The 26,744-nt window shown below is 45.6% G+C and overlaps 1 protein-coding gene across 13 annotated transcripts in view; it reads right to left on the bottom strand.

The window, feature by feature from the left end:
• The window catches only part of TRAF7 (TNF receptor associated factor 7), a 194,732-nt gene that overhangs the window by 13,516 nt on the left and 154,472 nt on the right, over positions 1–26,744 (bottom strand). For all 13 annotated transcript variants that reach the window (XR_014969659.1, XR_014969660.1, XM_085629421.1 and 10 more), the window contains 3 exons: positions 21,508–21,630; positions 12,656–12,775; positions 9,193–9,324 (listed from right to left, as the gene is read on the bottom strand). Coding sequence is in view for 11 of the 13 variants with exons in the window: in XM_085629421.1 (XP_085485547.1) it covers positions 9,193–9,324; positions 12,656–12,775; positions 21,508–21,630 (375 nt within the window). In the remaining 2 variants the exon portion in view is untranslated. The remainder of the gene's footprint in view (positions 1–9,192; positions 9,325–12,655; positions 12,776–21,507; positions 21,631–26,744) is intronic.

Here is a 26,744-nt window from a genome sequence, read left to right as displayed (position 1 = left end):
CTAATCCAAGCCTCTTTCATAAGGAGAGAAAAAAACAAATTTTTTTTTTGTTGACATTTTTTATGATATTTGCATTAAATCACAGCCGTTTACAATCAAATGTATCTTATGTCTCAGCAGATCTAACGTTATCCACACCATTGCCACACAGAACATCACATATGTACAGATTAGTTCCTCCGCAATTCCCCACCCCATGAACAGTAAAGTACGTAAAATCGTCCCCAGTAGCACATCCGTTGCATTTGTCATTCGCTCAGTTCCAGATCTGAGTCCTCTGGAGGAGGGGCGAGTACGTTCCCTCGATAAGTGTTCCATTTGCCCCATATCCTCGTCCATTTTTGCGGACACCCTCTATGAACAAACACCGTTTTCTCCGCTACCATTGCGCTGTCTAGGTCACAACACCACTGTTGATGGGAGGTGACCGTCTGTGCCCACCAATGTTGAGCAATGTTCCGTTTTGCTAGTGTAATACCCATGGTTGCCCAGCTCTGCTCCGCGTGGTTAAGGTCTGTTGGCTCCCACACATTGAGTAGACATCTCCTCGGCTCCGGGGATACCTCAAAGCCACTCACTCATGTGATCGTATCCATAACCGCCCTCCAGTACGAGGTAATGTGGGGACAGTCCCATAGTGTATGATAAAAGGAGCCCGCCACTTTGCACCCTTTAAGACAATGCGGTGATTCAGCCCTCCCTATTTTGTAAAGTGTGGTCCTAGTATAATATGTTATGTGCAATATTTTAAGTTGCACAAGCTTCAGTCTGGATGGGGTTGCCACCTCCCGTGGGGATGCCAGGGCCTCCTGCCAGTCTTGTTCATCCAACTCACCTACCTCGGCTTGCCACTTCTCCCTGAGATTGTGAGTGGAGTCATTTTGGTTGTTGATCAGTTTGCGATATGTTAAAATTGCCTTTTTGGTGAGGTGGTCCGTCAATAGTCCATCCTCGAGTGGCGAGGACTCAGGGAGGTCAGTTCCAGGGGGTATGGCCTTTGTTAGTGCGTGTTTTTTTTTAATGTATCTGTAGTGCTCCGTCCCTACCATCTGGTATGTTGCTTGCAGCTGTGCCGAAGTGACCACTCCCCCCTTCTTCCACAGGTCCCCAACCGTGGAGATGCCTATTTGGTGCCAATGGGAGAAACCTTTGCTGGTGCGTAGCTTACCCCAAACTAGGGGTGTCCCAGAGTGGCGTCTGTCGTGTTATCCTTCCTTCCCCAACCAAGCGCTCGCTGTGCTACAAACCATACATGCACAGTGTAGGCCGTGGGGCCAAACAGAGCTTGTTTCCGAGTTTTATCATACAGGACACCCATGATTCCATCTATGCCAAGCGTGTGCCTGTCCATACTTAATGCTGGTTCCTCTTGTGGAGCGTGGAGCCATGGGTTGATCACTATAAGCTGCGAGGCCCAATAATATAACAATGTTGGGAAGGGCTATTCCCCCGTCATACCAACTCCATGTAAGTTTACGGAACGCTATCCGTGGGGGCCTCCCCTCCCAGAGAAGGTGCCCCACCACTGCCTCGATTGACTTGAAGTAGGAGTTAGGGACAGGGGCTGGGTGTTTTACAGTGCATATAAAAACCTGGGTAAAGCCATCATCTTGAACAGGGCCGCTCTCCCCAGTAGCGTCAGCGGCAGGGAGTGCCACTATTTCACATCACTGCAGAGTCTCTTCAGGGGGGGCAGGAGATTGCGGTCGTAGAATTGTGCGTGATGTGGCGTGATGTGTATGCTTAGGTTATTTAAATCCACCATCCGCTAGCAATATCTCCACGCCCCGGGATAAACGTGGGGGAGGACCCCTAAGTATGTAGAGCACCGATTTCACCCAGTTAATGGTGGAACCGGAGACTCTGATGTAGGACTCGCAGATGTCAAGCAAGCATATGAGGGACCCTCTGGGGTTTGCCATATATAGCAAGATATCATTTGCGTCGAGGGAAATACGATCTTCCCAACCCTCTGTCCACCGCAGCCCACGTATTAGTGGATCCCACCTTATCCATGCCACCAATGACTCGAGCACTAAAGCAAATAGAAGCGAGGATAGAGGACACCCCTGCCTGGTGCCACGTACCAAAGGAAATTCCTCTGAGCGACGTCCATTGACTACCACTTGCGTCAGAGGTCGCGTGTACAGCAACCTAATCCAGGCACAAAACTTGGGCCCAAAACCAAAGTGCTACAGCACCGCGACGAGGAAGGGCCATTCAACCCGGTCGAAGGCCATGCTGGCGTCCAAGGAGAGAATGACCGCATCCTCCTTGATGGTGGGTATTCTGGCCAACAAACCATAAAGTCTCCGGAGATTCATTGCCGTGTTTCTACCTGGCATGAAGCCGGATTGGTCGGGGTGTATCAGGGTCATGAGGTGGGGCTGTAGCCTGGCTGCCAGTACTTTTGCAAGTATTTTCGCCTCTGCGTTAAGATGCGAGATCCGGCGGTAGGAGGCACAATCCTGCGGGGGCTTACCTGGTTTTGGAATCATAATAAGCGTGGCTACTCGCTGGTCTCTTTGGCAGACGTAGGTCTTTGATATAGGCCAAATTTTCTTCTACAGAAGTCGTTGCTACGGGGTGTATACTGTTTCGTAGTGGTGTGAAAATGCTGTGACTATGTAATTTGGATCTGTTAGTGTCTCACCTGAGGGCAGCTGGTTCTGTGCCACCCAACGACTGGCCCATTCTTTTTTTATCTAACCAGGCTAAGAGCCTGCCCGCCTTGTCTCCAACTTCATAGATGGTGTGTTGTGTTTTTGCGATTTTCCCTTTAGCACCCTCCCATACGTAGTCCCTATAGGTTTGTTTCGCCAGGTTAAGGGAGTGGGTCGTGAGGTCAGTGGGATCAGCAGCATGCGCGCTTTCTGCCCGGCCAACCGCCTGTTCAAGGCTACCCAGGAGGTCATCTGCCTCAGCAGCACTTAGAACCCTACACTGGCTGCCTATTCATAAGAGAGTACTATTTAAAATCCTGCTCATCACCTTCAGAGCCTACCACCAGTCGGGTCCCTCCTACCTGTCCCAAAGGTTTGGAAAATACACCCCCTCTCGATCACTCAGGTCTTCCAACCTGAACCTACTGGTGATCCCTAGATTCAGGCTCGCAACCAAAGGTGGCAAATCGCTAGGTTTTCTGGGAGCTAGAGCCTGGAACAAACTCCCCTCCCAGATGCGTCAGATCCCCTCTGAAATCCTATTTCGCAAGGCCCTCAAAACCTGGATTTTTAATGCGCCTGACACGTTAGTCCTAAAACTAATCTAACCTAACTCTCCTTAGTTCTTTCTGTCAGCACTTTCTCTTTCTTTTTCCAATGACACTCTCACCACTAGCGCCAAGATGCTCCTTGGAGTGTAAGCCGCGCTTTACAAAAACTACAAAACTACATCAAGTTCCTCCACCTGTTGTGTTTGTTCCTGTTTGTGAGCAGTAATTAAAGAAATAGCTTGTCCACGGAGGACTGTTTTGTACGCTTCCCATAGGGTGACGGGGAAGCCACTGAGTGCGTGTTTTCTCGAAAGTAATGTTCAGAGGTCGTATGGAGGCGTTTCCAAATTTTGGGTTCTCTGAGGTATTTAGGATGTAAAGGGTATGTACGTCTTCTGCCCATGAGGTGCGAAAACACCAATATTGAATGGTGGGTGGATGAGGCCATAAGGTAATGTTCAAGTTGTGAGAAGAAAAGTTACTTAACATCCTAGGTTGCTTCACCTACTGGGGATCTACATTGAACATCAAAAGTATTCAATAGAATAGCAATTCATCCGAACAAAAGTTTAGCATATGGGTCCTTGACTTCCTTCAGGATGTTCATACAGCCCTGAGGGGTGTTCAAATAACCATCTTGCATGAGCTCAGAAAACAGGGTACCAAATTCGAGGATGGTAAGTTGGGGGTGCAGGATCTGGACAAACTTGTGGAAGAGATCCAAACTGCATGGAAGTCTCACATGCAGTCACACTGGTAAGTGAAGATGATCAGTGAACCACCACTGGTGTGACCATTTTGACACTAAGAATAATCTTTGCTCAGGAGTATGCCAGCATGGTGATGACCGACGGAATCAGGGATATCAGAAGAAATGCTTGCAATAGCTTCTCTGACCAGTTAATGAAAAGGGTATTTCATTTTGTCCAGGTGAGTAGTACATGGAGGCGAAACCTAAGAATTTCCTGTTTTCTGCAACTGTGGACACTCCCATGTGTCGAGGATGTGATCCTGTACATGGTCATTTATGACAGACTTGAAATTCTCCGACAAATCTTGCTGTGTGCATCTGTTCTTGCAATTGAACACCTGGGAAGGTGAACCTTTGCAATTTACAAGTCTCTGGCTACAAATAATTTTTAAACTGCTTGTGCTTCAAAAGATAGGAGCCTGGATCGTTTTGAACCTAAATTGGTCAGATAATGCATTGTGGCTGTACTGTCCGTTTGAACAAGCAAATAACTTATTGCTGGAAGAAACAATTTTAGTGCGAAACAGCCTGTCCTCAACGACAGTAGATTCATATGGTATGACCTTCTTATTTGCAACCATATGCCTTGTAGTCACAGATGAGAAACCATTCCCCAATTAATCTGGAAAGGAAAAGCGTTATTTGCTTGTAACCCTAATTCTCCCCCATGGGTAGTCCCTCTGAATTCATAAAAGGCAGAACACCTAAGCATATGTGCGAGACGCCAGTACACAAATTAAGACATTTTCACGTTTCCCAAGCCGATCAAATGGAAGGAAACATGCTGAAAAAAGTAACATTTACAGTTTTTTGTTCTATTGGCCAAAATTGAAAAATCAGCCATACATATGGCTATGAAATACCACTTAAAATATAATAAACTACACAACATAAACAGGAAATAGTGACCCAAGGTAAAACAATACACATTCAACCATGCTTCTTTAAGAACCTTGGATGACTGCATTGTCGTATCAGGCCCAGCAGGATGTAGGTTAGGAAGCGCATCTTTAGAGTATTGTGAAGATACGAATGTACAGTAAGCCAATTGAAACTTGTCACCCCAAATGCATAGAGGTAGGCAGGGCTTTCATTTAGAGGGAATACCCATGAGGAAGAGGAAAAAACTAGGATTACAATTAAGTAACATTTCCTTATTCACCAAGAGATTCCCTCTGACATTTATGAAAGGTAGAAGGAGAAGAGCGAGATAACCCAATACAGAACTGAACCTTTTGTCAAATAAGTTATGAAGAGAAGCCTGACCCACCACAGTATCTATCCAGGAGACAGTCCAGACAATACTGATCAGTAAAGGTATGGACGGATATCCAAGTGGCCTCATGACAGATGTCAGGAATGGAAACGTTCCTCATTAGAGTCATATTAGTGGCTATTCCCCTTGTGGAATGGGTCCAAGGCTTACCAGGTAAGGTTCAAATAGTTTTCTCATACAAGGTAACAATGCAAAACCCTATCCACCTACCTAGGGTTTGTTTGCGGAAGACTAGACCAGTCCAGATGGTACCATAATTGGCAAAAAATTGATTGACCTTACAAAAACCCTTTGGTCTTCTCGAAATATCGTAATGCACCTTTAACATCAAGGGTGTTTAAGGTGCTCTCTGCTCGCGACTCTGGATTTGAGAAAAAGTGGAATTCGGAAGAAATAAAGGGTGAGTTCTTGTGGTATCAGGTGTGAGAAGATGCATGTGTATGCTGCAAATTATTGCGCTGTTGAGTATTCTCAGTGTTGGAGTAGTCCACCAGGAGTCAGTTAGGGACCTCACCAAGAGAAGGGCTGAGATGCATTAACATTTGCTCCCGAAATGTTTTTTGTATATATATATTTATGCCTAAACTTGTGCCTAGTTAAATAAACCAGTGAACTGAAATTCCCCTGCTGGGGACAGTAAATATAACTGTTCTGAATGGTATGTTTTTACGAGGAAACAAACAAGTATAGCCTTAAGGACCAGTCTGGCTGCGGCGTTCGGAACTTTCTCGAGTTTCCTGAGGAGTTTCTGTAGTAGAGTCTGCTGCTGATGAGTGCGTGGGTGACCATCTTTCTGGCCTCAGAGGGGAGCCATCTGAAGGTCTTTCAAATCAGGCAAAGAGTGTGGAAGCATGAGGAGGAGATGCTGTTGATCTGGCGATTCATCATGAGCGAGCAGTTCAGTATGAAGCAGAGGTTTCATGTGCATAGTCCGTGGATGGGGGTGGGTGGTTTCCTAATGTGGCGGGCCACGAGGAGTCTTCCAAGCGGAGGTGTTGGGCCCCAGGATGAGGACTTAGGTCTTATCTGAGTTGCGCTTGAGGCAGCTGTCTCTCATCCAGGTAGCGACAGCCTTCACCCCTTTGTGGAAGTGGTTTCTGGCAATTGTGGGCTCGTTGGTGAGGGAGAGGATAAGATGGATGTCATTAGCGTAGGAGACTATGTTGAGTCCGTGGTTCCTGACTATGGCTGTGAGCGCTGCCCTTTAGACGATGAAGATGGTGGGGCTCAGGGAAGAGCCCCGAGTGACTCTGCAGATAATCTCCATGGGTTCTGAAAGGAACGGTGGTAGTCCAACTCGCTGTGTTCTACCAGTGAGGAAGGAACAGATCCAGTCCAGTGCTTTGTCGAGGATGCTGGCGTCATGGAGTCTTGTGCTTAGGGTGTGGTGGGAGAAGGTGTCGAAGGCAGTTAGAGGTCCAGGAGAATGAGGGCTGCTGTTTCTTCCTAGTCGTTGAGAGAGCGGATGTCATCAGTGGCGGTGAGGAGAGCGGTCTTGGTACTGTGATTGCTTCGGAAGCCGGACTGAGAGTAGTCCAGGACATGGTTGGCTTCGATGAACTCTAAGAGTTGAGCATTGATGGCCTTGTCAATGACCTTGGCTGGGAAGGGGAGCAGGGAGATTGGTCTGCAATTCTTGAGGTCTGTTTGGTCGGCAGACTGTTTCTTCAGCAGGGGGTTGATCTTGGCGTGTTTCTAGTCGGCGGGGAAGGTGGCGGTCTCGATGGTGCAGTTGATGGTACGGCGTAATTCAGGGGCGATTGAGGTGTCGGCTCTGTGGGAAATGTGGTGTGAGTAGGGGTCCAAGGGTGCTCCGGAGTGAATACTCATCATGGTCTTGAGAGTGTCGTCTGTGGTGAGAGGGGTTCCAGTTGAGCAGGATCTGTTGGGGGGCGGCGTGGTCGCGTGTGGAGGTGGGAGGGTCTTGCGTGTCAAAGCGGTTGTAGATCTGCTTGATCCCATGGTGGAAGTCGGTGCCGAACTTGTTGCAGAGGTCGCGGTCTCGCTGTTGGGTTTGGTAAACTCCTTGACGATGGCGAAGAGTTCTTTGCTGTGTTGTGCTTTAGCACTGATTCTGTCCTGGAGGGCAGTTTTCTTTGTAGTTTTCAGGAGGATGTGGTGTGTGGTGACCATGGCTTTGAAGTCTGCAGGGGCTTTCAGGCTTTTGTTGTTCCTCCATCTCTTATCGAGCCTTCTACAGTTATGTCTGGACTCGTGGGGGGCGGCAGTGAACCAACTGGGTTTCTTGGAGTGTTGTTTGCTGGGTGCTTGGATGCCGGAGTGTGGTTGTGCGGATGGTGGTGCTGAGGTGTTCTTTGGTGACCTTGTTCCAGTTACGGCTGGCGTGTAGTGGTGTACGGTGGGTTTGGTGAAGGCAAAAAAATGCAGTGGTCGGTCCAGAGGAGTTCAGAGGTGCGGCTGCAGGTGATGTTTTCGCTGGCTGAGAAGACTGGGTCGAGCGCATGTCCCACGGCGTAAGTCGGAGACGTGGCTAGCTGCTGGATTCCAATGTTGATGAGGTTCTTCAGAAGGGATGCGGTGTTCTGGTCATTTGGGTTGCCTAGGTGGAAGTTGAGGTTGCTGAGTAGGATGTACTCCGTAGATGCGAGAGCCTGGGGTGCAATGAAGCTGATGATGGTGTCAGTGAAGGTCGGGCGGGGGCCGAGCGATCTGTAGACGAGGGTGCCGGTGAGGGTGGGGTTGGTCTGGACCTGGATGTGGAGATGTCCCATGGTTGTCGATGGGTTGTCCGAGTGGGTGGTCAGGCGGAGGGAGTTCTTATGGACGATAGCGATGCCTCCTCCTAGTCAGTCAGGTCCCTGCAGGTGATCTTGTAGCCGTCGGGTATGGCGGTGGCGATGTCCGGGCCCGTACTAGGTTTGTCCAGGGAATGTCAGGGGAGATGGAGTCGAGGAGGTCCCAGATTTCCGTGGCGTGTTTTGTGGAGGGAGAACGTGTTGAGGAGGATGCAGCTGAGCGGCGTGGCGTCCAGTGTCACGGGCGAGGAGGGTGCTGGCGTAGTATCAGTGGAAGGTCTGAGAAGCAGGGTCAGGGCGCAGACTGGCCTGCCTTTGGTGCGTCCACTGCGCGGCCGCCATTAAGTAGTGTGAGGGGGGTTGGACAGCTAAGAGGCGGGAAGCGCGGCCCTGGAAAGGGTGGGGCCACGGGGGTCCAGCACAGGCACGGCGCAAAAAGAGGGTGAAAAGTGATAAAAAGTTAACAGAGTAAAAAGTGAAAAGATTGAGCAAAAAAGGGGAAAAAGAGGAAAAAGGTAAACAAAAGAGACAGAAGCACAAGGACAGAAGACAGACCAGCAGCAGAGCAAAGATGCTCCCTACTTACCTACCTGGGATGAGATGCAGGCGGTAGCCTGCGGGGGGAGGAGGGCCTTGAACACCAACCGGCAAGCGTCAGTGGACCTGCAGGGGCAGCATCTACCAGGCGGAGATGCGCAGGGAGGGAAGCAGTTCACTGACCAGGTCAGTGAAATTGCGCCTTTTCTGGCGCAGCAGCCGCCATTTAGTGTGAGGGAGAGGGCTGGGAGGCGGGAAGGGGGAAATGCTGCACTGGAAGGGGCGGGGCCACGGGGGTTGAGCAGAATGTTGGTCACCGAATGGAATCCTTTTTATGCTCCATTTGGCGGCTTTCCATCCATGCACATGGATGCTTGGGTCTAGTTGTGAAGGTGTTGCACACCCCCTCTTCTGGTTCAAGGAGCTGAGGATGACAGATCTCTGATGATCAAGACCTTCATTTACATTACACAAGCATAATCCTTCGGCAGCCCCTGGCTCAAGCTTCAGATATCGCTTTGGATGAGGTGGGATACACAAGGAACCTTGCCTCCTCTCCCGGTTTGTTGTCCTTTCTGATGCAGTCCCAGGAATGGACTACTGTTTGGGGCAACACAGAACCAGAGGCTAAAAAAATATTAAGAATTAGTACTCTTACCCTTAGTGACCGGTCATATGAGGCGCTGAAAACTTTGGTTTGGTCTGGGGTGGAAATGACTGCCAAGGCATAAACGGTGCCCACATGGCCTGTCAGAGTGCGCACCTGCTCCTTTGTCTCAATGTCCCACACCTAGAAAACAAAGACAGAGTCATCACATCAGGTACAATCGCATCACATAGAAACACTAGCATTAACTAATATGACATTTACAAGTCTTGACACACGTTCACCAATAAACCCTTTTATCTTATGCCACAATGCATGCCCATATTCTGAGAGGGTGTATGGAACAGCTTGCAGGTCCAGTGTATCAATCCTAAAGGCCTAGTCAGGAAAGTCAGCCTTATATCTGACCCTATTTAAAATGCAATTATGTATTTAAATGCTAACATAGAGAAAAAACAACATCAAATGTAAATATTTCTTAAAGTACACCGCTGGAACACTCCATCTCATGATGAGGAGGTCTTTTGAAGGTGTTCTCAAATTAAGACTGCGAGGCTTCCCTACTTTCTTCTGCAGCATCAGCTGCCTGCTCTCGTCAAGTCCAATCTCCTTTATATAGCCCTCAGTGAGTCTCATGACTATCAAAGACTCTCTATCCCATACAAGTCATATTCCCTTTCATCCAACTCTGTAGATCTACCTTTCCCTAGACAGGCATCTCAATTCTTTCATACACTAACTCCCCTGGGAGGTGCTGTTGTTACTCAATCTTGTACACTCCCCTGTGAAGAATACCTCCTTTCTCTGGAGCACTCACTGTCCTATGTCGTTTTGTATCACTGAGGTACATACACTTTAAGACTTTCACTACGTTTCTACTGAGGCCTTTCTCTCATCTGTAAATGTAGAGGTAAATCGACATCTATGAAAAGCGTCTCTTCGCACTGTTGTCCACAGCCTCTCAATGAGACCATTCCGCACTCCATTCGGATGACCGTCTCTCGCAGCCTCTCCTATTCCATGCAATACTCAACCTCTCAGATAAGGGAGTTCTCTTTTCCCAACACTCCATCATGATCTTAATCTTCTCTACGATATAATTCCACCACTGAAAACATTTTTCTCCTCAGAAAGGGTTCCTTCATTTTTCATGCTCTTCACATTCTTGGCATTGTGAAGCCACTTTCTCTTGCTTGTGGTCCTGCAATGGTAACTCTTCTGAAAGCCTTTGCGTTTTCCTCTCTATCTCAACTCTATCACAGCAGGGACAGACACTACATCTACTCCTTGTCGCTGAATAGCACACTTCCAGCCCACTCAATTCCTTGAGACAATCCAATGCATCTGGCGGGCCACTTTTTTGTTTTCAACCAGTTTGAGATTTAGGTATAATTAAGACATGCACAGTACAGGTCAGATAAGGATAACATCAAAATGTCAAGGATCAATTGAACAGCATTCAACATGCAGTGTAAAGTCTTTGTACAAACTGAAAAGGCTAAAAATCAGAGATGAATGAGTACAGATGTGTGGGAGATCGGAGTAACAGTAATAGAATCCTAAGATAGGTAATAATATCTCGCCTGAGGAGTGAATGAACTAATATCCAGATCGAAAAGTACCATGTCAAAATTAGAGAGAGAGAGAGAAGAGAGAGCCGCAGCACTCGGGAACGATGTGTGTTAGAGAGAGAGAGAGATATATAGGCGGGGGAGAAATCTGGTAATGTTGACAAGTTCGACAAGACCGGTAGCGGGGCAGGACTGGAAGAGTCTCAATCCAGCATAGGTTTCCAAAATAACCTACATAGTTTGTGTGGCTGCACACTTTTCATGATGGTTTGGACTTTTGTAAGTAACTATCAAATGAAACCTACAGTCGGCATGCACTGGATGCATTGTGTAGCTTTTTGTACATTATATTGTCTGCACTTCTAGTGTGCCACCGTTTATTAAAGGGAACCTCTGATGTTGATTTCTTCTCTAATAATATTGTCTTGACACCTTAAGTCAACATAAAGTCTAACAATAATAGTTTATGCTCCGGGAGACCTTTGGTGGATGGGTTGTTGGCCGCAATCTCCAATGTTACTGCTAAGAAGTCAATTATAGTAAGTGAAACTTTTTTTTTTTTGCACATTTGCTACTGTGAAAGTTTTGATTACAGTCTGTCTCCTCTAATGCTATTTCCTGTTTCAAAGGTTGATGGAAGATCACAAAAAGCTGAAGAAGAAGAGTGCAAGTGGTTAAATGCAAGATAAATGGTAACGGTACAAACCCAGAATTTGAAACATCCATCACAACGAACATGTTATTTTCAGGCTGTCAAACACACGGTTTGCTTCCAATGTACTTAGAGAGGATTTTGGGTGCACCCCCTTCAACCATTGGCCTTGCACTTTGTCAACCATATCTGGCTTAGCCAAGAGGAGCATTCGTCTCTCACCTGAGGTTATTGGCTGTGAGGATGCAACTTTCTGCCTTCAATCCAGTGCTTGCATTGACATGCATAACAAACTAATTTACAACTATAGGCGTCTGACGGCTCCTGCTGGCTCCCCCTGTGTCTCGCTCTGCGTTTCGTGGTCGCTCTTGTTCCTGCCTCGTACACCTCACATTTTACCTTCTGTGCTCTTTATTCCCCTGCAGGACAACATATCTCATTCCTCCCTTCTGTTATCCTATGTGTGCTTCTTGTCCACCCCTCCCCCCCACCTCATCATTTTTCATTCCTTCTTTCCTGGGTTCCATCCGCCTTCCACCTCCTTTCAATAACCCATCAGCCTGTACCCTCCTGCCTCCTCCCCATTAGTTCTGCTGGGACAGAGGTTTTTTTTCTCCTCGGTGCCTAAAAGCAAAAGGCAGTCTATAAAGAAAGCTTCATAGCCTTCAATACAATCTTTTGTTTTTCTGTTTTCTATATCAAATGAAAGTCGGGTGGCAAGGGGTCTTAAATGTAGCCCTTCTTTTCTTGCAATCAGAGTGAAGGTGGAATATAATATAGGTTCCCTTGCCATTAAAATTGTATTTGGCATATAAACAAAAACAGAACTGTACTGAAGTCAAGGGATCTTAGGCTGGCTTTAAAGTGCTTACGCTTTTGGTGGCACACTAAAACCAGTCCTATTTTCTTTGGCAAAGCATGTTTTATAGCGTATATACAGAGTCATAATTTAGAAAAGAAACTGCTTAAAGAGTAAGTGATTCTATACCACCTGAGCACGAAACAGTTAACAATTTTGGGAGAGGTGGAAATGCTTCAACCTACCACTGCTTAAGGAATATCTAGCTACATCGCCATGGGCTGTACCATAAACTTACTTGAATCTATGAGCTGAGGTTTTCTATTCAGGCACAGAGCTAAAAGCACTAATGAACTTTTATTGAACAATCAGCAGTCACTTTAATAACCCACACTGTGCACAATGTTCTCCTGTTATCTTCCAGGTGCCAAATAAAAATGACCACCCAAACACTGTCCACCGCAGCAAGTCAAGAATTTGAGAGGCTCTTACGTGAATGAGGTTCTCATATGTTCCGCACACAATGTGGTGGTTTGTCACAGCGATGGAATAGACGCTCCCGCCAGATGTCTGCAGTACGTGGATGCAATCTAGGGTGCGGATGTCCCAAATCTGAAAATGGGAAGGAAGAAGAGACTAAGTTAAAGGTTTGCAGGCAGAATATTTTGCATGTCACTCTAGTGATTGTGATCCTCCACATAGTAAATTATGCTGACTTTTCTGATGAATACTTCCAACCCCAGATTCCTCACCTTTAGAATATCCACCTGGTGCCAGACCGGATCTGGAAGCTTTTCATAATAGTGCTCCAGTGTGGTACTCAGTGGTGCTGTGCAACTCTAAGCTGGCTTTGTTCCACCCTATATATGACAGTAGAGCCACACATAAGTGCAAACCCTTGACGCTGATGTCAGTTCCTTTCTTTCCGTTCCTTCAAAGGCAGATCTGGAACTCTGTTCCTCCTTTCGTGGGGTCTTTTGACAATACCCAAATAATTAATCCAGTGTGCAAGGGAAAAATGTCTCTGCCAGAAAATAATTGGTTTCAAACCATGTTTCAACTAAAGAAAACAGATTTTGGTCAAGGATCCACTCTAGGTGTGCCTTTGGTGTTTGGGCTCATGGCACCACTCTACGTCGTGCAATGAGTGCACCCTCATGTACCCCGAAGGTGATCCTGGACCATGAAGCAAAACTGAATGTCGCTAAACACAGGAAGAAGTCCACTACTGCAAACGGTCGTTGTTGCGGTCGAAGTTGTCTGGAAATTCAAAGTCCAAGAGAAAACATATGAAAGCAAAGCAGAACTATGGGCCATTACTCCACTCCCTTCCCGAAAGGAAGTTGAGTTGAGAAGCCGCGTTACTGCTGGCAGGTCAGTCTCCACTGCCATCTGAGCCCCTGGAACACATCTCAGGTTCTGCGCTTACTTCAGTGTAGACTTCTCACTTTAAAATCCAAGACCTGCGCTAGTCCCTTCCCCATCAATGCCGGCACAGATGCCACCCATGCTAGAGGAGGATCCGGTGCCAACTCCGATGTCTGACCCACAGCTGGCTTTGTCTTGACCTTGACCAAGGTCACGCTCTGAATCCGCAACAATAAACCCAATCATCTTACCGCCTGAGGCTGATCCCCTGCCTCCATCATCACCTAGGCATACTAAGGCTGCAGTGTTTATTTGGATCCTATTCGGACCTGAGCTTTCCTCCACTCAAAGATGACGATGGTGTGGATGGGGATGATTTACCCCTCACTATCATGAGCACAGTTTCTTCATGGACTTGCAAGAGGCCAGTGGGCTTGATACTACCTCTGATACATGGTTGATTTTGATCCTTGAGCTCCCAATGGAAGAGAGTAATTCCTTTGCTGTGGTAATTCAACATGCTGCTGAGGTCCTGGATCTACAGCTGCCTTCAGTGAAGGCAAATGTCTTTACTTAAAGGTTTTCCAGTCTGGGCTTGATTCATCTGAGGCCTGCTCCTATTCACAGAAGACCTCATTGACACTCTGATAAACACTTGGTCTGAGCATGTTCTTGCCCACTGATGAACTGGCAAGTGGGCAGACACCACAAACCAGCACCTGGTGACCCTGATTACCTCATGCAGCATCCTATTCTAGATAGCCAGGTAGTCCAGGATTCCACCATGAAGGTGAATCACAATTCATTCCCTACAACCACCCTCTGACAGGGAGTCAAAGAAAACTCAGACGCTCGAAAATCTAATGTTTTCTTGCTCTAGCCTCGCCTTGAAGTCGGTAAATATTGCTTAACTACTGGGCTGCTACACGCACTTCTTCTGGGCCATGGCCAGCAAGAATTTGCTAGCTATCCCGGAGGAATTTAGGGTCTCCTTGGCTCAAACCATTCAGGATGGTCAAGATGCAGCCAAATACGTGTTTTGTGCTTGCCTAGATACTACGGATTGTCAGAGACGAGCAATCAGCACTAATCTGGTGAGCCATTTCCATGTGTGGATACGATCCACAGGTTTATTTGGTGACATATAGAAATCCCTTCTGGACATGCCTTTCGATGGCTCACACCTATTCAGCGATAAAGCCGATTCCGCTTTAGAACGTTATAAGGGCACGGAATGCTACCTAGGCCTTATGGCCTCTTCAAGACTGTTCCCTCACCAGTTTAGGGGCTTCAAGGCTACTCCAAGGGATTGGCATACAGGCAATGTCAGTCTCCCCAGCCCCCCACACCAGTCCCCATAGTCTTTTTGGGGACAGGGAAGTGGTTCTGAAAGGTCTTCCTAGCCCCCTACCTTGTGGCTAAAGCTTCCAATCTGCTTATGTTTGCCCTTAGTAGCACATAACCACCCTGTGGGAGGCAAGATCCAGTACTTTCTCCCAGGATGGAGATCTATCACATTTGACAGGTCGGTACGCCAAACCGTTCAGTATGGCTATGCCATACCATTTCTTTCTGCCCTGCCACACCTGCTGTCCACATCAGAGCGATTCTCAGAGGAGCACCTGCTCTTTCTCATGCAAAAGGTACGAGCTTCACTCTCCAAAGGAGTCACAGAGTGGTCCGGACTCAGAATTAGTGATAGGTTGTTACTCTTTGTATTTCCTCGTGCCAAAGAAGTATAAAGGGCTTCAGTCCATCTTAGATGTTTGCCCTCTGAATCGTTACCTGTGGCAGTGCAAATTCAAAATGCTTACACTAACCCAGGTTTAATCTGCCCTGGGGACCCAGATGATTGGATGAAGACCTTGGACCAGCAGGATTCATATTTTCATATACCCATCCTGCGGTCCCCCAGATGGTACCTGCGGTTCAAGGTTGGCCAAGAGGACTTTCAGTTTCTCCTGTTCCTTTTCAGCCTCACCAGTGCCCCTCTGGTGTTCATGAAAGAACTTGTTCATCTGGCTTATTTATGTTGAATGCAAACGAACAGTAAGCGTCTTAACCAAAAGGAGGCCTTGTGAAAAGAGGGATGAGAGTTTGCATACACTATGGGAAAAAGGGTGGTGGTCACACCACTACTTATTTGGTAAAACTGCCTTCTTACTTTAAATATAGAGATTTGTGTCAACATTTTGAGATAACCCATACTGATTTCTCCCACGAGGGCGGACATGAAACAAACCCGTCCACATATCTACACACAAGGGGAACCACCACCCTCACTTTTTTCTAAAATAGAAACATTTCCTCTGATTTACTCCATCTCCTAATTTTTTTCTCTCCTAACTTTACCTGTATTTTACACACTTGGACACATCTATCACAACACACTTTACCATTTTCAGGTGTGGTCACAGGTTTGCTGTGTCATGGAAGGAATGGATTTATGTACATCTTTACAGATTTATCCCATATGATGACTGCAGATCAAACTAAGCAACATTTATTAATGCTCCATAAAAAGGGTTTTTGATTTTTTGTTTCCACCATAATTTTGCTTATAATCAACCTTATCAACAATTTTGCTGTGAACAACTTCCACTAACAACTTTGCTAACCAACCCTTCCGCCGACAGAAGGGCTCATCATGAACTCCCCTTCTATTACAGGTATCACAAATCATCCCAGCAAATCTACTCAACGTGAAACCTCTCAGGCATTCGGCTATTTGTGGATTCTCTAAAAATGCTGGCAATCAAGAATGCCACAATACTGTTTACCATTTATTTCTCAACATACACATAGTTGCAGGCATCTTTGATCAAGGAAGTGAGGTTCTCAAACTGTTAATGCAGATGAGACTTTTTCAATCTCTGAAACCTCCTGCCCTGGGATAGGAGCCTTCTCAGTGAGAGCTCGGTTATAAGGATCTTCTTTCTTCATGCTAAAGAGAGATGTCAGCCTCCTCCCGGAGACCTTTCCACCCGGCCAGAAAAGGGCAAGTTCACCCTATGACCCCAGACATGAGCAGAGATGAATGAATTCCTTCGATGAGATGTCAGACATGCCAACAGCTGATAGCATCCTTGTATGAGGGAAAATGTGTGACAGCCTTCCCACCGACACGTGCAGAATGTGGCAGGAAGGGTACACTCCTGTCATGTTCCCTACTCAGGGCTCGACAAATCCACTCGCCCGCTCGCATTTGCGAGGTACAATTGATGAGGACGAGCTATTTTTAGGTCCTACTCGCCCTTTCTGGCGAGTAGGAAAACAAACTAACTTTTGTCCTCTGTCTTTAAAAACAGAGCAAATGTGACAAGATAACCAGATTTAAAGGCATTTTTATTGCTCACAAAGCGAATGAGCAATAAAGATGCCTTTAAACCTTGTTAACTTGTCACATTTGCTCCGCTTTCAGAGACGGAGGTCAAGTAGGTTGCAGTTAGGTCGAGGAGATTTTTCAAGGTACTAGACCTGCAGGACTAGTACCATTTTTCGGATTTTTCGAGCCCTGCTACTGCTTAAGGGGGCACACTTTGTAGAACTCCTTAGCCTTAAAAAGGAAATAATACTGTTCATATAATTTTCAGAGAAAAGAACGGGTAGATATCTCTCACACCTCTCTGTAATGAGTTATGCTCAAGTTAGATAGTGGGTGTTAGGAGTAAGACAAACAAATTATCTCGGATTTGCATGGGGTATTGTAGAATCCTCAACTTAGTCCCCAGAATGAGATAACATACAATACTTAGTATTTTCCAATAATTAGTTATTTACTATGCAGTTTGTACAAATCATATGTATTGTCATAATCATATGTATAAGAATAATAATATTTATACAAAATCTCAGCAGGCCTAATTAGAACATGGCGAACCTTAAATATTCCCAAAATAAATTTCACCACATATCCCTACTCTATTAATCTAAAAACTACTTTATTTGTATAAACACTCTACAGATTATATGCTGCTGCAGGGTTTCCAGTCGGAAATCGACCACTCAACAACATCTCCTCAGTAATATGTCAGTGAATGCTGCCCCTCCCTAATTAGATCATTCTTCTATACCTTTGTCTCCAATGATTCCCTATGTAGAGGCCACTTCTGCACAGTTCTTTGGTTGCTACTTTGGAACAATGACACTATCTGCTTCGCAGATGTGCACGGAAGGTAAGCAAATGTAACCTTTTATGCTTCTTTCTACTTCATATCTGTAAAAAGCAGGATAGCTTCAGGACTGAAATCATTTATACGCAACTCTGCAGCCTTCGGGGAGCAGAAAGTTACCGTTCTCGGTTTTATTTATGCAGCTCCAGATAAAAAATGATGATCGAGTAGACACTTTCTTAGCATTACTATTAGTTAGCTTTCTATACCCCAAGTTTATCAGAGGTTCTAAGAAACTAATACATTCGTGTTGACATATAATCAGGCCGGGTTTGTAAGTAACACAGATCTATTACCAGGGAAGTCCTGCCAACCACAGCACTCTCTTAAACCTGGCACAGAGGAAGTTCCTTTCCCTTAGATTTCTATACAAGAGAAGAGGGAGGACAACCCTGTACCTCTTCCTGAGCGCTTCATGCCTGGACATAGACTGAGGCATCTACCCCACAACCTACATTTTTTCATGCAGATGACAGTTTACCAGGAATCAAGCAGCGCATAAGGCGGTCCCCTTGCTGAGACTTCTAGGTCTAAGAAAAGAGATTAATTTTATTTATTTTGAAAGTTTTATACAGCGCGAACAAGACCCAAAGGGATATCTGAGCGCTGTTGAGCGTTGTCGTCAGCAATTATACAGAACATAAAGAAGGTAATACATTTACGAAGAGTAGGGTAAAACAGTGGTGCAATATAGCGCTCCAAGTAAAACATCATACAAATAGAAAGAACCAAAATGTGCGATGTGCATCAAGGAATATTAAAAAAAAGGGAGCGAGCAAAAATCAACAGTTGATGCAGTTAAAGGAGCTCTCTAGGACTGGAACAAAAAGAAGGGAAAAATATATCCTAGAACATCAGTGAAAAATATTTCAAGATTTTGGTTATTAACAGAACATACTAACATGATCAGAGCGATTAACGTTCGTTCATTAGTAGTCTCTTGACCAGTTCCACTACTTCCTTGACCAGGAAGTAGTGGAAGGATTTGATCTGATCTCTGATGGCAAGGAGTTCCAGAGTCTTGGAGCAAGACCGGAGAATGCACGGTTGTACGATCTTTTCTTTTTGAATCTTGGAGGTTTCAAGAGAAGGGTGGACGTACTTCTGATAATCCGGTTGGAGCCCGATAGCTCAAGTTTATTAGCTAAATAGTTTAGCTGCAAAAGGTCGGGTGAAATGTGATCAAATTTCCTAGAACCCGTTAAAAGCCTGGCCGACGCATTAAAGGTAGCTCTGAGAGGGGCCAGGCTAGCTTTAGGAAGTCCTGCGAGGGCCACTAGCCCATATTCCAATCTAGGTATAATTAGGAATTGATCCGCCGGCCTGAGATCTTCGGGGTGAGGAATGGTTTGATTTTCTTCAGTGTGTTGAGATGAAAATTAGCTCCCCTAGTAATAGCACTGATGTGTGCTAGCCTGTTTAGGTGTTTATCCAAGGTGATACCTAAATATATAATTTGAAGAGAGTGGGCGAGACCGTAGAACCTTGTGGGACTCCAATCAGGGTAGGGGTACTGGAAGCGAGGGCATGATTAACTTTGATCCTTTGCGTGCGGTTGTGAAGGAAGGAAGCAAACAAATTTAGGACCGGGCCCGACAATCCCATTCTAGGTTGTAGGAGATGAATAAAATGTTTGTGTTTGATGGTATCGAAGGCTGAGGACTTGTCTAGAAGGATCAGGAAACAAGGGACATTTTGGTCAAGGGCTCTCACGGCATCAACAATGTGAGTTAGTGGAGTCTCAGTGCTGGGCCCTGCTCTGAATCCTGACTGATGAGGATCCAGGAGTAGATATTTCTCAATATGTTAGCAGAGCTGTGAGTGAACGCATTTTTCAAGCAATTTCGTTAGAGTTATGCTGTTGGTGATAGGTCGGAAGTTGTTTGGATCTGATCGGTCCGCATTGGGCTTCTTAGGAATGGGAGTAACTTGCCCAGCTTTTAGGCAGTCCGGAATCTTTCCCTATAAGAGGGATTCATGCATGATCCTGGACCAAAGAGGGAGAATGGCCGAGATTAAATCTTTATAGAGCTTGGCGAGTAGAGGATCACAAAAGTGGTTTGAGGGTTTGATGGATGCCATGTTGCGAAGTATCTCAGTGCAGTCTGGTAGGAGAAAACTGCTCCAAGAGGCGTTGTTTTTGAGGTCCAAAAGGTGAGTGTATTGTCGTGAATTCTGCCGCCTCTCCTGATCCTGCGGGTGGTATCTTGGATAGCAAAGTTGGGGTAGTGGGTAATATCTCCAGCTCTATTTTCATTGTTTTTTCAGCTAAGTGAGCTGTAAAATCATCACCACTAGGGAGCAGGGATAACAGGTGTCGAGCTCTTGTTAGAAGATTGGTTAGATTGTTCCTTAATGATTTCGAAGAGTTTTTTTGGTCTGTTTTTGGCTCCATCCAGTTGAAGTCTGAAGTGTTTGATTTTTGCCAAGTGTATGTGTTTGTTGTAAACGCTTATCATTTTCTTCAGTTGAGAGAGATTTGTGGTGGAAGGCGAGTTTCTCCAGAGTCTCTCAGAGAGTCTTAGATTGCGCCGTTCATCATTTAGGGCACCATTAAACCATGGTTTAGAAAGTTTGACTGGGATCCTTTTGAACTGTTTCGGAGCAACCGAGTCAAGAATGTTAGAAAAAGTGTACATGTAATGCTCTAAAAGATCTTTAAGGTTGGTCAAATTAGGAGGGGGGGGGGGTGGCTGTAGTCTATTTTTGGTGATTGAGGATATCACACTAATGTCGAGGTCTCTCATATTGCGAGTCATTTGTTTCGCTTTAAGGGGTTGACCCTGTCGACCCAGTCCCTTGTCTAAGAAGAGGAATGGAATTTGAAAACGAATAGACCACTCACAAGGTAGGACTTCTCCTATTTGTATGAAGTTGTCTTTGGCAATGATGAGGTCTGAAGTGGCGCCTTTATTGTGGGTAGGGCCGTTACAGAGGTGTGAGAAATTGAGGTCAGAGAGGAAAGTCTTAAAGGAATAGACAATTGGATCATTTGTGTCATTCCAATGCAGGTTGAGGTCACCGAAGAATATGTGGCAGGGTTGATCTGAGCTCGAGCTAATGACCTCCATAATTTGCTCTGTGAAGACTAGATTGTCAGCAGGAGGGTGATAGATCGAGAGCAGCACACAAATCTTCTTGCCTTTGTTCCAGATTTCAGAGACTAGCTGTTCACAGGCGGATAAGACAGTACAGGAGGATTGTTTTACTGTGAGGTTGGAGCGATGAATGCATGCAATGCCCCCTCCTGTTTTATCCAGTCGATCACTTCTGAGTATAGAGTAGTCGGGAGGTATTAAGATGTCAATAATTGGGGAGGAAGTATCTTTGAGTCAGGTTTCAGTGATGATCAGAAGGTCCAAGTTGTGTGCAATGATGAGATCAGAAATATCAGAGATGAAGTCTTATATTCAATGAGCTCAACACCACAGATTTTAAAACCAGGTCAGAAAGAGTAGGGCTCATCTTGTGGCCTTCAGGCCTTATTAGACTGATAAGGACCAACGCTGAGGCAGCCATGGCAGAATGGTGAGAGAATCCACATAAGACCAACAAGACTTCACAAGAGACCTCCTGCAGAGACATACAGACATGGACTGAGAGCAGAAATAAACTTCAAGAGACGGACAAATATGGAAAATAAAAAGACACAAACTTTCTCCCGAGATTCACACATCTGATCACAGGGAAAAGTGTAATCTATAGACATTTTGCACACAGTAAAGATAGGACAGAAGAGAAAGTAAGGACCTACCCATGAGACTCCTCACACTGAGGCTACTAAAGCTTGTCTTTTGCACATACCTTTATTGTCTGGTAGGAGCCACTGTACAGGTAATTCTGGGAGGCAATGAGTGCACGCACCCAATGATTTAACCCAGTCAATTCTTTCTTCAGTTTCAGCTCTGTGCCCACAATATCCCAAACCTGCAAGAAACATACAAGAGAGAGGGAATAGTAAACAATAGACTGAAGTTCAATCGTGTAATCTGTATAACAAGTTTACTTCAATAATCTTCAGTTGTCAATCACATCGTCCCCATCCAACAGACAAAGATATATAATGGAAAGCAATCCTCATTACACAAGGAATACCATCTGCCAAGGCAAGTGGTAAAACCTTTCAGCAGACTGGTAAACCCATGCTATAAATGGATTTAAGATGATAACTATTTTGCATTGTTAGAAGAGAAAATGTGTAATGAAGACTGTTTATCCAGCAGTTTAAAAACTTCCTCCTGGTATTTTAGAAGAAAAAAAGTGGTAATTAGGACCAGTGAGGCTCCTCCCTGAGAATGGATGGATGTGTATAGGAGACACAAACCACTGCTTGCACAAACAGTGCACACATTTACAACAGAAGAACAATGGTCTAACTGTGGGACGTGTTTGCTCTGTAACGGTCAGGCATGTGATGGTGAATGGGCTTTTGTACACAGGGCACAGCCATTCAAAAAGGGCAAAAAAGCCTACTGGCAACCAATTGCAGAGACTCTCAAGGGGGGCTTTGCCCACTAGTATGAGACTGCTGCCGAACACCAGGAATTGAATAATGGGTGGTAGGTAATACTACCATCAGGTTCTTAAAGATTTACCCATGACCATAACTCTCAAGTGAAATCTCAGCTTGTAGGAAATTAGGTTCCTGGTAGAGCAGGGTGAAACCCTACTCAAGTAGAAACCACAATTCTTGTCAAGGTAAAGCACTAGCAAACCTCAAATTAACCTCAGCTTAACTCTCTGGTAGCTTGGCACAGAAGCAGGCAGACTTAACTTAGAAGATATGTGTAAGGTATTTATGCATCACCTAAGCACTAATGAAGTAAAAACACAACAAAAGAAAAACCCATATCAATTTACAAAAATAGAGTAAAATCTAATAAATTAGTTATTTGATAGTAAAATGAAAAAAATGTAATTAGTAGAACTAGAAATATACAATCTTAAAAATGTAGGTAAAAATTAGTGCTCAAAAGCACAAAGCGCCAACTATGATTATCTGGTCACGCCAGACCGAGACAAAGACACAAGTACAGTCCGATGTGATGGAGCGCAGGCTGGAGACAGAGACCAAGTTAGACCCACTGAGCAAAGCACCTTAAATCCTGGTTGCGCCGAGGACTGTCGTGCATCGGTGGTCCAAGGAGCTGGAAGACTAATGCGAGGCCCTGGATCGAGGATGCGTTGAGCAGCAGTGGTTCTGAGGAGTTGTAGACTGCGATGCAAGGCCCTGCGTCAAGGATGCGCAGCGCAACGGTGATTCTAAGGAGCAGGTCCTACGTTGAGGCTGCATCCCACAGCAGCGTGTCTGAGAAGTTATGGGGTCCTGCAGAGGGTAAGCGTCTCGCAGCAGCAGCGCCAATGCAGAGCTGTGAGGTGATGCGCCGGTTCTACTGGGACCACAGTTTGGGCTAGCAGAGCATCTTTAAGGTCCCCTTTCAGGGGTCCAGAACTGGGGTGGCACCACATGGCTAGGATTTACAGCAGGTAGAGCCCAGGTGCAGGGTTCAGGGTGGTTGGAGCCTTTTCTGTCCCTGAGGCTCCTATCGTGGCCTACCAACTGGCTCTTGGAGTCACTCTGGTGGTCCTGGATTCAAGATGCAGGTCCAGTCCTTCTCACTCAGGCAGCAGAGTGGCAGGGCAGTAGAGTAGCAGTCTTTCTTGTAGCATAGCAGTCCTTCTTCTGAGTCTTCCACAGGTCCAGATTCGTACTGAAGAGTTGGGTCTGAGGGTGCTATATTTATACTTCGTGCCAGCTTTGAAGTGGGAGAAGCTTCTAGAGTGTTCCACCCCCAAAGGTGTTTGGACAAGCATGTCTGGGGGCACAAAATACTTCCTGTTCTGGCCAATGGCATTTGTATGCGAATATCTTCATGCACACATTTGAAAACAAATTCATCCTAAGCCTTGAAACCTGGAAAAAACATGCCATGATATTTCTGCGTTACGTTGACGATATGGAAAATGCTACTTACCAGTATGCATCTGTTCTTGGTATGTAGCGCTGTAGATCCACACACTGTGCATAGATCGCCATCTGGTGTTGGGCCCGGATGTTTGCACTTTGTTGTTGTCCTGGAAAGTCTTTGGAAGTCACGGGATAGGTGGCTCCTCCTTTGGACAATAGTGCGCATGGGCATCGACTCCATCGTCAGATTGTTTTTTCGTCAAGAAGAGAAATGATGGCGTTTTGTAAGAAATAGATGTCCATGTCTGTTGTATCTAAATAAGATAATACTGGAACAGATAAAGGTAGTCGGGGAGGTGGGTGGGCGTGTGTGTATCTACAGCTCTACATGCCAAGAACAGATGCATACTGGAAAGTAGCATTTTCGAGGCATATGAGCTGTAGGTCACACACTGTGCATAGATTGCATAGCTGTACTCCTCCTTAGCGGCGACCACCAGTATCTGCTGCAGTAGTTTGAAATAGTGTTTTGAGTACAGCTAGATGTCATCTAGGGGAATGTTCCCTAAAAATGCCATTGAAGCCCCTATCTTTTGGGTAGAGTGGGCTTTAGGGGGAATAGATAGTGTACGTTTTGCTTTGTGATAGCAGATTTGTATACATTTGACAATCCACCTTGCAATGCCAGATTTTGATATGGGATTGCCTTTATGTGGTGGTGAGAATGATACAAAAAGTTGTTTTGTTTTACGAAAGGGTTTTGTTCTATCTATATAGTAAAAGGGGTGCTCTTTTTATGTCCAGTGTATGAAGAGCTCTTTCTGCTACTGTTTGTGGTTGCAAGAAGAACACTGGCAACAACAGATTGGTTCAGATGGAAGGGAGAAGGAATATGCTACTTACCAGTATGCATCTGTTCTTGGCATGTAGAGCTGCAGATCTATACACTTTGCATAGATCGCCATCTGGTGTTGGGCCCGGATGTTTGCAGTTTGTTTTTCCTCTTGGAAAGTCTTTGGAAGTCACGAGGTTGGTGACTCCTCCTTTGGTTCGTATTGCGCATGGGCTTCGGCTCCATCCTCAGATTGTTTTTCGCCAGCAGGGAAAGATGGAGCGTAGTAATAACAGTAAAGAAACCCATGTGTGTTGTATCTAAATAAGATAGACTGGAACGGATACCGGTAGCCGGGGAGGCGGGTGGGCGTGTATAGATCTGCAGCTCTACATGCCAAGAACAGATGCATACTGGTAAGTAGCATATTCCGTTTGAGGCATATGAGCTGCAGATTATACACTTTGCATAGACTATATAGCAGTACCCAACCCTAGCGGCGACCACCGGCATCCGTTGCAGTGGTTTGGAACAGTGTTTTTAGTACAGCCAGGCCCACACTAGCTTGCTGCTTGGTTTGCACATCTACACAGTAATGTTTTGTGAAAGTGTGCGGTGTTGACCATGTCGCTGCTTTGCAGAGGTCATCTAATGGTATGTTCCCTAGAAAAGCTATAGAAGCCCCTATCTTCCTTGTAGAGTGGGCTTTAGGGGGAACAGATAGCGTTCGTTTTGCTTTGTGATAGCAAATCTGTATGCATTTTACAATCCACCTAGCTATCCCTGATTTAGAGATAGGGTTGCCTTTCTGTGGTGGAGAAAAAGAGACAAATAGCTGTTTGGTTTTTCTGAAAGGATGTGTTCTTTGAATATAATAAAGTAAGGCCCTTTTAACCTCCAGTGTGTGTAGAGCCCTTTCCGCAACAGTTTGAGGTTGTGAGAAAAAAACTGGTAATTCTACCGATTGGTTCAGATGAAAGGGAGAAATTACTTTGGGTAGGAATTTTGGGTTGGTGTGGAGTACAACCTTGTTCTGATGCATTTGGAGAAAAGGTTCCTGTATAGTGAGTGCTTGTAATTCACTAACCCTTCTAAGGAAAGTGATGGCCACTAGAAAAGCTGTTTTCCATGTGAGAAATTGCAGTTCACATTTATGCAATAGTTCGAAAGGCGGTCCCATTAGCCTTGTGAGAACTATTTTTAAGTTCCAGACTGGTGAGGGTGGTACTCTGGGTGGAATTACTCTTTTGAGGCCTTCCATAAAGGCTTTGATGGCAGGTACCCTGAAAAGTGATAGGTGCTGTAAGTAAGCAGCAATTGCTGCGAGGTGTAACCGAATGGATGTGTATGCTAGGTTACACCTTTGTAAATGGAGCAAGTAACATATGATGTGCTGTATGGATACATTTAGAGCAGAGGTCTTCAAACTTTTGGATGCCGAGACCCCCCTGTCAACATTTTGAGGCGTAAGGACCCCCTCTTGACAAAAATGTCTAAACCTGTTGACTAAATTGCGTGTGATGAAAATGTAAATAAGGTTATGTGATGCCGCGTATTTTGGGATAGCATTGCTTCATTATTTTGATATTTGTTACACACAGTAACGCTGAGGAAAGATTTCACCCAATCAGTACCCATTTATAACCAAAATACAGCAATTATCATCAGAAAGATTTCAAGTCAACCTTTGTGAAGGGCCTTCCACTCTGCAGCAATACGTGCTGCCACATTAGAAGCTCACCTGGCCCTGACCGGAAGAAGCAGGGGTCCCTTAAAACCCTGGCGGTTTTGTGTAGAGTTAAGCCGTTTACCCATGCAGCTTTCCTCTCACCCCCTCCCTTCCATCCCTCTCTCCTCTCCTAACCCCGGATCCCTCTCTCACTTTGCAGGTCATTTTCTTTCACCCCTTTTTACAACTTCTGAACTCTCCCCATTCAACCTCTCACTTCACCTTTAATCACCTCTTGCCATTCTGTCCTTTCACTGCCCTCATCTCTAACAGTCTCTCACATGTATCTCATGGCCTCTCTGGCCCTGTCACCTCCCGTGCCCCTCAGCACTTCTCATTCACCTCGTCTCTTCATTCAAATTTTTGTCTATTTGCATCTTACACCTCTCCAGTCCCCCCATTCCTCTTCCACATCTCCCATTTGTTCTAACAGAAGCCCTCACCTTTGGATCACACTCACTTCTTGCGTGTCCACACTTCTCTGCGGCAATTCACATTTCTCCTCATCCCTGACCTCTTCAATCAAATTCTCTCACTCCCTTGCTGTCCTCTCTCATTTTGGGTGCGGATGC

This window comes from Triturus cristatus, chromosome 10 (assembly GCF_964204655.1).
Source record: "Triturus cristatus chromosome 10, aTriCri1.1, whole genome shotgun sequence".
NCBI classification, from domain to species: domain Eukaryota; kingdom Metazoa; phylum Chordata; class Amphibia; order Caudata; family Salamandridae; genus Triturus; species Triturus cristatus.
The sequence above is the reverse complement of the archived record's forward strand: the minus strand, read 5'-3'. Positions and strand labels throughout refer to the sequence as shown.